This window comes from Peromyscus californicus, unplaced genomic scaffold (genome assembly GCF_007827085.1).
Source record: "Peromyscus californicus insignis strain IS unplaced genomic scaffold, ASM782708v3 Scaffold_23__1_contigs__length_62951481, whole genome shotgun sequence".
Taxonomy (NCBI): Eukaryota; Metazoa; Chordata; class Mammalia; order Rodentia; family Cricetidae; genus Peromyscus; species Peromyscus californicus.
Genome location: NW_026294534.1, coordinates 57,092,828 through 57,106,976, shown reverse-complemented (window position 1 = coordinate 57,106,976; position 14,149 = coordinate 57,092,828). Strand labels below are relative to the sequence as shown.

The 14,149-nt window shown below is 43.0% G+C and overlaps 1 protein-coding gene across 2 annotated transcripts in view; it reads left to right on the top strand.

The window, feature by feature from the left end:
- Psd3 (pleckstrin and Sec7 domain containing 3) overlaps positions 1–14,149 on the top strand; it is a 447,179-nt gene that overhangs the window by 55,565 nt on the left and 377,465 nt on the right. The window contains exon 1 of one of the 2 annotated variants that reach the window (XM_052752397.1): positions 6,676–6,789. The exons of the other annotated variant lie outside the window; for it this stretch is intronic. Within the exon in view, the coding sequence (XP_052608357.1) occupies positions 6,766–6,789 (24 nt within the window). The 5' untranslated portion in view covers positions 6,676–6,765. Of the gene's footprint in view, positions 1–6,675; positions 6,790–14,149 lie in introns of those variants that run through there. 2 annotated transcript variants of the gene reach the window in all.

The following is a 14,149-nucleotide window of genomic DNA, read 5'->3' as shown; positions in this document are numbered from 1 at the left end:
TGAAACCATGGCTTTTCATTTGTCGAATAGTTCTGGAAAAGTGGTCCGTGGCTGAAGGGAAACAGGGACTTTTTCTTTTCTCAAATGTTTTCAGGAATTGTTTGATGGTGAAACATTTTCTAGTAGAGTGGGAGGATACAAGTAAAAGAAGAAAAAGGTAACTGTAATTGTGCACTTGTACTGACGTTTGTTTTTGTTTTTAAGGTTGGTACACAGTACGGAGAGGCCTCAGTTTAATATGGGGTTACATCCCAATAGGCCAGCCCCAAGTTGAGACAATCTTAACTCAGCTAAGTTGTAACACGAATCTTAAAAGGTCTTATTAATAAAAATAAACCTGGAGTCAGGTATTGGGGTGAATGCTGAAAGATCAGAGAAGCAGAACAAGCCACAGCCACCTCACCTTGCCAACTTCCCAGCCGATCCTGTTTCCTCAGACTGGAAGCCTTTGAGTCCTCATCCGAATGGATCTCAGCTGAACTGCTGCTAAAAGCCTAAAAGCTTAACAAGCCTAGTTCCTGGTCCTCATGCCTTATATACCTTTCTGCTTCCTGTCATCACTTCCTGGGTTTAAAGGTGTGAGTCACCATGCCTGGCAGTTTCCAGTGTGGCCTTGAACTCACAGAGATCTGCCTGGATCTCTGCCTCCCAAGTGATAGGATTAGAAGTGTGTGTGCCACCATTTTCTGGCCTCTATGTCTGTCTAGTGGCTGTTCTGTTCTCTGACCCCAGCTAAGTTTATTAGGATGCACAGTATATTGGGGGGACACAATATCACCACACTAAGTGTAGTGGTGTATGCCTGTAGTCCCAGTTACTGGAGAGGCTGATGCAGGAGGATCACTTGTGTCCATCAATTAGCCTGGATAACAGCGAGACCCTGTTTAACAATAACAACCAAGTTAAGTAATGTAAAAATACGTTGAATACACAGTTGACCAAACACTTAGCAACTCAGTATAGTGCAGGTGTCGTTTATCATCTTGTTTCTTTGTTTGCTTTGAGACATTCTCCTCTAGCTCTGGATGACCTTGAACTCCTGACCCTCCTACCTCCATCTCCAAGTGCTGGGATCACAGGCCATCCTGAATGTGTGGCTGCTGGGGAGACAGCCTGTATTGCCAGGGTATTTATTGCATCACATATGATAATCAAGGAAAGGGCTTTTTGTTTCACTTTGAAGTATAGTTTCCACTACGTTTGTATTGTTGGTGTATCATGATCATCAAGTTAAAGAATAGTAAGTGAGTAAGTTGGAGACTGTAGTGTACTGAAGAGCTTTACAGTCTGGGACAACAGACAACAGCGTGTTCTTATGCAACCTTAGGACCAAACATTCACCTGTCATTTATTCATTGCCTTTCTCTGGGCCTGCACTCTGTGAGGCTAAGCGTCTAATAGACTGAATTGATGGAAATGGACCTGGCCTGCTCTGTCTAAATAGCATAGCCATTAACTACCTGTGGGTATAGCATGTGGGGAATGTGCTTTAGAGACAGAGAAACTGAATTTTTAAACTTAGTATTCTTTTAATTCATTGAAAATGACCACATGCAGCTATTGAATTGGACATCACAAGTGAGTTGAGTAGGAGAAATGAATGCCCAGGAGTCACAATGTGGGTGTGATAGATTGGGCCAAATGTAGATGTATGGTTATTTTTTCCCCAGTGATATATGGTTGCTGAGAACCAATCTTTCAGAACCATCATCTTTAAACATATGACCATAATTTGAACACTTTTTAATGGACTCTTGTTCCCACTCTGACTTATGCCAGGACTACCTCCTACTTGGATTGCTTCAATAGCTTACTAATTCACCTCCCTGCTTCTAGCACATCCCACAGGGGATCCTAGGGGGAAAAAACAGATCATACCGTTCCTGTGCATGAAATCTTCCAAGGGAAAATTCAAAGCCTAGACCCGTACAACAGCCAATAAGACCCCTCCTGTCATACCTACTCCTTCTGTCTTGCTTAGCCCTAGGCATGCTGATAGATTTGCTGTGCTGAGCACACACCAGGGAAGACCTTAGGAGTTTTGCATTTAGTTATTCACATGTTTGCATAGTTTCCATACCTCACCTGCTTTAGGTCCTTATTCAAATTTCACCTGCTCAGTGAAATCTTCCCTGAAAATTCCTTGCACTTGCCTACTCACTATCCCAGACCCAAGCTCCTTATCCGTTTTATGTGTTTATTTTCTCCCCAAAGCAGTGTTATGTAGCATCCCATATACTTACCTTATGTATTTTCTGTTTCCTCAAGCACCTTAGGCTGGAAGTTCCTTGAGGGAAGAGATATTTTGTGTACTACTATAGTCAGCTAAGTGTACCTAGCCTATCTTAAGTGTTCAACAAATATCACAAGAATGAGTTAAAGAATAGTGGTCCATAAAAACGATAATAAAAAAATGGAGGCTAGATGTGTTTGCATACCTGTTTTTGTTTATGTGTTTGCATATCTTACACTCACCATGTGAAGCAAGAGAATCACAAGTTTGAGATAACCTGAGCAGGTAGCAAGACCATGCCTTAAACAACGTGTACATATTATTACTGTTTTTCTTACCACACTTAGCCTAAATTATTTGGGTCACAGGGAAAGGTCGAGTTGAGTATGCTTGCCATTTCAGACCACCCCCTGATCTTACATTTTTAAATTCCAGAAGTCAGGCAATATCTACTCTCTTCTCACTCTTTCCCATTTCTTCCATTCACCTAAGCACACTAAGCACATTTTGGGGCTCTGTTTCTTATTTCTTATTCCTCTCATCCATCCAGCATTCACTCCACATTCAGCATATTTGTGGTGAATTTTGCTCAGACACATCCTCTCAGTATCATTTTGGGCTCTTGAAATTCAAGCACACCACACTTTGAGGTAAGGTTGAATCGTTCTTCCTTGGGTAATGAACAGCTTCATGTTGACAATGACTCGTTGAAGCACCATTCTGGGCAGGTAGACGATCAGGAGGAAGAGCTAGGACAGCAACCATCACCCTCCCTGTGAACTCTGTGCGTGCAGTTGGTGTGTGCTTCATCAAGTATTCCATCTGCGTACTGACGCATGTGCAGAGGGCCTTCTGATTGTGGAGGCCAATATTGTATGTGATCAGCAACCAACGCCTCTTTCTTTAAATGCATCTTCTAAGAGTCTTGGGTTGTTAAGTAATCCAAAATGAATAAACAAATAATAAAGAAGACTGAACCATAGACCACAATGAGCAAACATTTAAATGTCTTACATTTTTAACACAAAATCATTCACACTTATGAAATATCAAAACTTGTAACAGAGAAAAATAAAATAAGCCGAGTTGTACCTAAATCCTGGGGTCGTACATAGCATGAAACCTTTCACATTTGTTTTTTGCTATGCATTCCTTTCTGTACCTAAATCAGTCAGTTAGTGATCTTGGCTTTCACTGAGCTAAGGAACTTGCCTTGTAACTGTAGGAGAGAAAAAGTATTTCTGGACTTGGCCATTCATGAGCGAAGTATTCAGACTTACTTGGTTTAAGAGTGTTTTGTCTGGTCCTAGATTAACACCTCCCAGCTCTAATCTAAATACGTCACTTGATTCCAATTTTATATATTTTTCTTTTGAGGTTAAATTTATATACAGAGCAGTGAACAGTTCTTAAGTACAAAATTCGAAGTTTTGATTAATATGACATCACCCAAGTAGAATATTTGCATACTCCTAGACAGTTCCTCTCATTCCTCATTAAAACATTATCATTAATCACTGCATATGAAAACTCTGAAATCCTGTGAAAGAAACTTGATAGTTTTTCCAACATTGACATCATAAGTATACACATTATTCTAAATAATTGATATGAAGATAGACTTCCCCTAAAAGTCAAATAAATGACAATAATGTTGGTGTAGGTAACAGGATTCTTTTGGGGATGATAAAATATCCTAAAATTAATTGTGGTGACGTTTGCACTTTTCTGCTAATAAACTAAACATTACTGAATTGTGAGTTTTTTTTTGTTTTTTTTGAATTGTGAGTTTTAAGTGGGTCAGTTTTGTGGCATATAAATTAAGTCTCAATGGAGCTATTAAAAAAATTGTTCCGAAATGGTAATCAAGAGTATGCATCCAGCTGGCTCAGGAACATACACCTTTATTCATAGCACTTGAGAGGCAGAGGCAGGTGGAGTTTTGAGAGTTCGAGGCCTGGTCTACATCGTGAGTTCCAGGGTAGTCAGAACAACACAGTGAGACCCTATCTCAAAAAAAAAGTCTCAAAAAATGTATGTAGCCAAAACACGTGGGAAAACGTATTATTGAAGTATTTTTAGTAAGTTCATTAATAGAAGTAGTTGATAAAAATATTATGTAATTTTTCTTGATTTAGTAGCCTTGTGGAATTGTCAAATTTTGGAAATTTGTATTGATTTTCTTTTTTTTTTCACTCTAATTACTTACTTCTGTAGCAAGATTATATATTGCAGAGTTTGGGCCTTTCAGACTGTTAGAAATAGTAAGGGTTAGATAATGACGAATTGATACATGACAGAATTCCACCCTTTCCTTTTCTCTCTTTGATTTCCAATACTGCATGCCTTCCTTGCAATAGGTTTTCTCTTTCCTTCCATACCGCGTATACCAATGCTCATGGGCCAAGTTAACGGAAGTATACTGTATTGAGTAATCATACACTAATCCATGCTTTGGGGGGTCGCTGCTGCTTAGCTGATTCTTCTTCTTTTGGGGTGATATATGAGAATGCTGTGGATTGGAACCTGGGCATTCTTTGTATTAAGTAAATACTTATCACTGTGAACACCCTAGCTAGCCCTCCTTCCTGTGTTTACGGAGATGAATTCTTAGGCGTTGGATTCTCTAGGTCCCTCAGTTAATAAGCTTATAGAAGTCAAGGTCCACCTCTCAGCCTATATGAAGTTCTGTCTGAATTTATGGATTGTGGTTTATTTTTCCAGGTAAAAGCCACAACAAGGTCCAGTGGCCACACCTCAGGGTAGCAACTGCTTTTTGCGCCAGTTCTTACTCGTGATTCTTGTCAACACAAATGTCAGGCTGGGAGAATCAAGGGGGCAGAAACTTAGAACATGGACACAGGGACTATATCTGTGAGGCTTTTTTATGCAAGGGAAGGGAAGATCCACAGATGAGAAATAGTCCATTCACTGGGGTGCTTCACACTCCCATAAACCCGCCCTTACTGCTGGTCTGGCAGGGGGAACCGGGACAGCAGCTGACTTTCAGAAGCTGGAATGGATTTATTTCCCGGTATACTTTCTCGTTTTGGTTCCTTTGGTGGGTACCATAGTTGACTTTGATAGCCAGAGATGGGTCAATCAAGGGAAGTAGGTGATTCACACACTTTCTTCAGTATTAAGGGAGCAGCTGAACTTAGAGATGGCCCACACTGACCTGGTGGGGTAGATTTATGGGCCACCAGGAAATCTGACCCCTACCTCCTTCTTAAACATGGTCATGTTAGTCACTTCCGTCTCTTTGGTCATCTTCTACTGGTTATGTGAATAAGACAAAAGAGCTGCAAGAGAATTACAGGACCACTATACAACTGTACAGGTGCCATTCTGCCTTCAGGGTGAGTGAATCCCACTTTACATAGACTAGACCTTCCTTTGACTGGACATGTTAGTCCTGCCTCCTTGATGTGTGGCTTTGACAATTGTGTTAACAGAGAACCAGGAATAAGAATCAGCACAAAATAAAGTTGCTAGTTGGAACTTGGCCACTGGCCTCATAGCTTTTGCCTGAAAAATTAGCTACCAACTCCTACATATATTCCTAACTCATAGACGGAAAACCTAAGTCCTGAAAGGGGGTGGATTCAAGGTCTTCCTCTCTCATTCCCAGTGGAGGGAGCTTTTCCAGCTCTTGTTTCTGCTGCAAGGATCAAATGGGACAGAGGCAGAGGCAGGGCAGAAGTGCCTACTTGGACTGGGGCCCTTCTGCCTGAAACTCAGTGAAGTGACATTTCACTGCGGGACCGTCCCAACGGCAAGCTTGCAATGTGGACCAGAGAGCCTGTATCAGGGTGAGACCGGTTTCCTGGAGAAATGGGCCTTTACAGTTGGTCCCAGGGCCTGGAGTCTCTGGATGGGGCAGGTGGCCCCGAGCACCCTCACAGGCCAACGCCGGGGCGCCCTCAGAGACCGACGAACTAGCGCCCCAACCGCGCGGCGACCCCGCGGAGCCTCGCGGGCGCGCGCACCGGGGCCCAGGTGGGACGGCCGGCGCGCGGCTCGCCCCTCCCGGCGCGGCGCTCCGGGGGAGAGGAAACGCCCGCGAGCGCGCCTCTCACTTTTTTTCCTCCAGGCTGGGGAAAAGTGTTGCGGAAGGAGACAAAGCAACAGGCAGCCAGCCGAGGGCTGCAGGACGACGCCGCCGCCGCCGCCGCCGCCGCTCCACTCCGCCGCCGAGCGTGCAAGCGAGCGAGCGAGCGTCGGCCGGCCGCCTCCGCCTCGTCCTCCGCGCGCGCGGGGCGCCGCCCCCGCCGGCCGCCTTCGCCTTGACGTTGCCGGGGGCCGGTCCCGGGTGCCCGCCGCCGCCGCCGCCGCCGCCGCCGCCTCGGGCTCCGCCAGCTACCGCCGCCGCCGGCCGTCCCGGGGCGCGCAACAAAGAGCCGCCCCGCACTCTCGCGCACCCGCCCGGCCCGGCCCGGCCCGCCTGCCCGCTGCCCCGCGCCGCAGCCCGGGGTCGCCCGCAGCCCCGCGGTCGGTCCCCCGAGCCCCGAGCCCCGCGCGGGCGATGGAAGATGGAAGGAAGAAACGCTGCTGCGGTGAGCTCGCCATCCGACCCGGGCTAGGGAGAGGGCGTGTGGAGTCTTGACACGGTGGCCGTACCTGACCCGGGCTTTCTTTTGGACTTGCCCTTTGCTCTGCCCCATCGGGATGTCTGGGCCACTTCACTTGGTGGCTCTGATAACTGTTTTCCCCCCCGCCGTTTTCTTTCTTTGTGTGTGTTGGGGGGACCCCAAGAGGGCCAACTTTTTGTTGTTAAGGTTTTCGTGTTTTTAATTCACCCCTCTCTGGGTGAATTAAACCTCATCTGGGGAGAGAAGAAACCTGGAAGCTGCTTCTTACCTACTGGTCTAAAGAAGGAGGCATTAAAGAGGACCCGAGGTGCCCATGTTAGCCTGCCAAGTCAGCTCTCAGATTGATTATCATGTTTCTCTGTCAGAAAGAGAAAAGAAAACCCTCGCACGGAGAAAGCAAACAGGCAGGAGGAGATTATTCCACGGAACATTTCCACTAGTTTTTAAAGACATTTAAGTGATTCTGTTTAACATGCATTTAACTTTCGACATCCATGTCGTGGCAACTGATGTAATGAAAAAAAAATTGTTAAAAAAAAAAAAAGGCTAACACAGGTTACGAGGCAGAGTTTACCATGCTGTCAGTTCCCTCAGTCATAAGTGTTTACTTTAGCTACTGCTCTGGGTGTAGAATGATGTTAACCACCACCAGGCAGGAGATATAATGGGCATTAGGATTGTATTTTCCAGACTCTGGCCCTCGCGACAGTGGGATCCAGGATTTCCGCTCCAGAGATTTTCTTGAGTGGGTCCAGGTGCAGGTATAGGGAGGAGGGAGATCTGGAAAATCACTTTAAGTGGGATTTTGGCAATACATAGTGCAATTCATTATCTGCAATTGAGTATGTACAAAGGATGTTGCCAAGCCCAATGGCCGGTGAGTAGGACAGAATCTGTGCTCTCTAGGAGCAGCGTTCTGTTAGGAGAGACTGAGTAGGTTCTGTGCAGGATCCGGAGAAAGCGGGCTTCTGTCTTACAGATTTGGAAGTCCCAGAAGAAGCTCTGGCCCTTAAAGGCGTGGGGTTGGTTGGCTTTTGTTTAGGTGTAGGGGAGAGGATGTTCCCTACTGAGAGAGGGCAAATGCTTTCTACCCTTTCACAATAAATGCTTTTGCAGCCTTGCTTAGAGTATTTACAAATTCCCTGTAGAAGTTCTGGAGTGATTGGTCATGCATTATTCACAAACTAAGTCACCAGGGTTATGATGGGTTAATCTAGGTCTTGGTGAAGAGGTGCTGAGGCGAAATTGTGAACATCAAAATGTGTATGCACATTGGCTTCAGCACTGCCTTCTTTGAGGATTATGGGGATAATGTCATTTGGCAATTATGAAAAGATGGTATTTTGGGGTTTGGGTTGGATTAAAAGATGAGTAATACATGCTGATCATTCTCGTTTTGTCTGCAATACATTCAGACTGGATTGGGCTTTAGGCTGACAGAAAAGGAAAATGTAGCCAAAGCCTGCGCTTTAGTATGTGAAATATGGTTATAGAAGGTTGTGGGGGGTGGGTCTAGTCTAACCTGAACCACGTTTGCTGCAAGTGTTCTCCACCATGTTCTTCCATGACCGGGAATGGCTTTCTTCCTGGGTTTTTGATTTTTTTAAAAAAATAATGCTAACATTGAACCCAGAGGCTGATGTATGCTATGCTACTGCTTAGCTGTTTCCCTACACACCCCTGAGTTCGCTTGAGTTAAACCAACCTTGATTTATTTTAGGGGAGTGAGTGCCAATGAAATTCTCTAGATTTCATGGTAGGGTGCCGATGAATTTCATACAGGACGCTGATGACATTCTCCAGAGCATTAGTTCATGTCTTGACAATCTGCTTGTATCTGTGAAAATGTATGTATATTCAGAAATGAAATGGTGCTGTTTTCCTGAGTACCAGTCTGTGTTTCTGAGTTATCTTCCAAAGCTCCATTTGTAGTGACGGTTTGAGTTTACGGTGGAGAAAAGGATAATTTGAAGCGTTCAGTTGACATGTTATTCTAAAATCCAAATTACCATGCCTTGTTGGGAAATAAGGGGTAACTCATAACATTAATAATGAGCCTTTGCTTAGGCTATCTTATTTATACAAAAATAGCACATGTCCTTGCAATACTTGTTTGCCCTACCAAAAGAACGATTTTTCCCTGTGCCCAGAAGGTCAACAAACTAGAATCCAGTTGGTGTTGCCAAATGGACAAGGACCTTGTCGGCACTCCAGGGCACGGGGGTGGTGGATAATTCTCTTTTGGCAACACCTGTGATATAAGGAAGCCCCCCCAGCTCTTCTCTCCTCCCATGGCAGAGTCAGACTGTGAACAGGGCTGCCTTTCTTTCTTTCTTTTTTTTTTTTTTAATTGTGACAAACCATGATCTTGTTTGAAATACTCCTTTATGATCCTAAATCAGTGAGATACATCAAATGTACTTGCTTATGAGCTTTCTTAAGTGGTTATTTTTGGAGTTAGAGATCTGGAGTGAGTGGAGGCATCTCATTTTTACCTGAGGCTGGGACACTTTCCTTTTTATATGTTGTATTTTCGTGTGCTGTGAGTTTGTGTTTATGCGTGTATTGTATTTACATGTGCTGTGAATTTGTGTATATGCGTGTATTGTATTTACATGTGCTGTGAGTTTGTGTATATGCGTGTATTGTATTTACATGTGCTGTGAGTTTGTGTATATGCATGTATTGTATTTACATGTGCTGTGAGTTTGTGTATATGCATGCATGTATAAACACATGCACGTAGGGCCGGAGGATATCGGGTGCTGTTCCTCAGGAGCTATCCATTTCTGATACAGTCTCTCACTGGTTGGGAGCTTGCTGATTTATTCTAGGTGGACTGGTTAGTGGTGTTCCTGTCTCTGCTTCCCCAGTGCTGGGATTGCATGTGTGTGCCCCTGCATCTGGCTTTAGTATGTGGGCTTTTGGGTGCAAATTCAAGCCATTGTGTTTGTAAAACACTTATTTTCATGCAGGGCGCCTGAGCAGCAGACGTGCCTTTACGTTTCATTTCAAGCCCTACCTTTTAGAAAATGTTTTCTTTACAGTGAAGTGCTAAGGTCACAGCTAATACTTTTTGAGTTCTGCCGTGGTGGACCATCTCCTGTCGCTGTGATAGCCAGGAAGTCACTACTGTCATCACCTCCAACTTGGAAGGCCTGGGAAATTTAGTTGCTCAGCGTCCCACAGCTAATAAAGTTGCAGAGCAAATATTCAAACTCAAGTAGTCTAATTTGCTTAATCCCTCTTTCCTGAGTCCTCAGAGTTAGCACTGTGTGCTGTGGAAACTGAGGTTTGGGATCTAAAAGGTGATGATGGATGACGAATTCATCATCAGCCGTCATGGATAGATTTATTGGCTTAAACGGCAGCACTACTATTACTTGGCTCAAGAGATAAAAAAAAATGTATAATTTCTTGTCCAGAGCACATTAAAGAGTTCCCTGTAGTCATAAATCATTGAAATAAAAAAACAGCAGATTAACAATTTAAAGTTGAATGCAAGCCCCACATACTTAAATTTCTAATTATAACACCTCAGAGAAGTATCTAGATGTTTCTGCCACAGTGGTGTTGACATAGAGAAGACTGCTTTTCCTTATTATTTCTTCCCAGGAGCTGGAGCTCAGAGCTTGTTGAGAATGCATCTGAAACAATAAGCGGGGTTAGGGAACCAGCAGAGGGCATTCCTAAGATCAGGCCACAGCTGCTCCCTGCTTGTCTGGCCTTCTGTTCTGGGACCTTTGCTAAGAAACAGTGAATTGTAGAAATGAAGCAGCTTGGCTCTTCCTGAGGCTGTTCAGTGCACATGGGAAAGAGAATGGGTTAAAAAGCAGCTGTAGCTTCCTTTGCTTGGCCTCCAGGAGCTCCTTGCTAAAGCACTAATGGGGTTGCTTTTCTGTATGTAAAATTCTGCTAGCGTTTTCAGAATTGGGGATTTTGAAAACTTTATTTTCCAAGAAGCTGCTGGGGCAGGTAGAGTGGTTCACAGGACACTGAGGAAGGGGGCAGTGAGTGGCAGAGACTCTGTGCAATTAGATGCTTGCTGTCTTTGTGATTATATTACATTGTAGCAAATTTACAGTAGAAAACACCAAGAAATTGGAGGCAGGCTATATGATCTTTTGGGGCATCTCCGGTGACTTCCCCTCTGTGTGTGTGAGAACTTCCAGAGCAAAGCTGCTTTCTTGGGTCTGGAGCTTTGTGCGTGAATGTCACAGTTCGGGCAGCTGTTTTGGTTTTACAGATATATTTCTGGTGGCTCCAAAGGGTCCATGACCTACTTGCCTGGTCTGCTGACACCCATTTCCTCTCATAAAATATCCATAAGAAAACAAAATAAACAAACAAAAAAGCATCATTGCTTTCTGGGCATTAATTTATTATCTTATTAGTAAATTAGGGCAGAAATTAAGGTCCATACTTTTCATTCATTCATTCATTTATTCACGGAGTCTCCAAACAGGTTTGTCTACTGACCCAAGCTGACCTAAGACCATCCAGAGTTCTTGAGTCATTCCTCAGAGAGTCAAACTCCACAACTGGTAAATACTGACATTGCTGTTCTGAAGAATCCAGCTCCTATAACTGATGGACTCAGTCAAGCTCTTCATCAGCATTCCCTAGGAGAACTTTCTGTTCTCTTCAGAATGTCCTGTATCTATCTCCCTTGTCCAGTAGCCAGAATTTGTATGTGGCTAGTGAGTACTTCATATGGCTGGTCTCAAGAACTGAATTTAAAACTAAATGAATTTATTTAGATATTCAGTGAATTTAGACAGTCTTAGGTAGCTAATGACTATTCTGCTGCACAGCCAGGCATTCAAGCAAAAGAACTTTAAGGGATGCCCTTGTCTGACCTGAGCTGACACATCCCTCTTGAACCTCTGGCTGCTCTTGTGTGTTTACTGACTGGACTTTGATAAACTGAGGATTGTTCTTATTTATTTCGTCATGTCTGATAGGTACAGATGTGGGAAAAGTATATGGGAGGTATGAGATTTTAGTGAAAGTGAATAAATTAATTTAAAATGAGAGGAAAAATGGCATTGCCGTAGGAGCTATTAGGAGGAAAACAGGGACATTTTTGTAACTAGTATCATATAAATGGGAAAAGTTTTGAGTCTAGTCTGGCTGAGAGTTGTCTATTGGTTTAGCTTTATGGAAGAATGAGTGACATTGTTTTGAGAGCTTATGGAAATGATGGCAACATTATAGTTGACTTCTTTCTTTTCTGTAAGGCATGTCTGATACTCTGACTTCAAGTTCTTGTGAATCTGTATAGCATAGTCATGATGATCCAGTTGGACAGTGGTGGGTATTGAAACAGTGAAGATCTTTCTTGAAAATCATACAGAACTGTCTTGGAAAACCGGTAGATACTCAAAGAACATGAAGACAACAGGAAAATGCCCGGATGACACACATATTAACAAGAAAGGTGTGTTGGTCTTTATACCTATAGAGAAGTGAATATATTCGTCTATGTTCAGGCTGGCTTTGATCTTCTGTCTCTCTTTTAAATGCTGGAATTACAGGTGTGAGCCACCCTTCATATGATTTCGATTTGCATTTCTCTAATGTCTGATAATATTACGTTTCTTATGTATGTTGGCTACCTGTACATCTTCTTTGGAGAAATAATTGTTCAGATAGATTCTGGATTCCTATCTCCCATGTGAGAGGTGCTTTGCAAGCATCTTCTACCATTCTCTGGATTGTCTTTTTATTTTCATTTCTTAGGGTGCAGACCTTTCTTAGTCTGATTCACATCTTAAATCTGTCACATAGGTGTATCACCCTGGGCAAATTATTTTGACCTCCCTGTGCCTCACTGCCTCGTGACATCATTGAATACCTCACTAACATCTACTGGTTGGGAGACGCTTAGGATTACCTGGAAAAGCAGTAAGTGGGCAGTGACTGTGACCTTTGGATGGAAATCATACTTATGTAGGTGTAGAACTATTATTGCCTTTCTTGAGGTCACATATCTATTAAGTGGTATACTGACCTTTCTGGCATCTGTCTGTGATTACCTGTAAAAGTGCTATATAGAGGTCAGAAGAAAAATTTTCGTACTTTGTATGGTGCTTTGGCACATAGTAGTCATTTAATAAATATTTCTTCAATGACTTATTTAAACATCACAGATAGTTACATAGGTAAGTACAAGAAGCCTCCCAAGAAGAGACAGATAGTGAAAGTGTTCTGCTGTTTAGCCTTGTCTAACCATGGAATAGAATTTAGAGGGTCATCATTGGCCTACTAACTTTCTGCTGTTGGCCTCACTGTGGGCTTTTTGTTTTATGGAAGTAGAATTCTCCCACTTTTTAGTCAGCATTTATGCATTGCAAGTTTCAATGTGACTGGCATTATAAGTCTCAATAACAATCTAGAACACAAAAGATAAGCGTAACATGGCTGTGAAAGTCCTCACCTTGTTCTTTGCCTCCTGGCACAATCTTCTGGTAGAAGTAGATAAAGACTATGAGCTGTGTTTGCCTAGTGTGAGAAAATGGTCTTAGATATCCCTTCCATTCATTCTTTTCTTTGATTTTCTCTTCTCCTTTTCTTTTCCTCTCCTTCCCACTTTTTATTTTGAGACAGGGTTCCATATAGCTGATAGTGACCTTACTCTTCCCCTCTTCCTATGCTCGTATTGTAGGCATGCACTACTCCACCACGTTTACATGGCACTAGGGTCAAACCCAGGACGTCGTGCATGCTAGACAAGTGCTTTATGAACCAAGCTACATCCCCAGCCCCATCGTTCATTCTTGACACATTTCTTCCTACCTTCCTGGTGAGGCTTTTTATGTCAGTTGATAGTCTCTTGTACTGCTGAGTCCTGTTTCGGGCCATGGGGAGACCTTTAATAAGACATAGTATGATATTCTTAAACTGGAGCTCCAGTAAAGATATGTAGCTTATAGACTTTGATAGTCTTAGGGAAACTAAAGCCAAGAATTTTTAATCCTTAGGCCAGTATCTATATGTATATGATTACTCAAGTCAGTGAAATGTGATTTAATTATAAAATCATATCTCAATAAGATTAGCAAGGGAGTTATAAGTTTGATGATCATTCTCTTCTCACCCTAGGTAGTGCATATAGACATATTTGTATCATGAATTTTTATATTTTATAAATAATGTTTTATTTTGCTTCCTTTTAGTAATGGCAATTTAAAAACAAAGTGAAATTCTCTAATGATCACTTAATATCCTTTGGCCTGGAGCTCACTATGTAGCCCAGCTATCTTAAAACTCTTGGCAATCCTCCTGCCTTAACCTCCTCTGTGCTGAGATTATAGGCATGTGT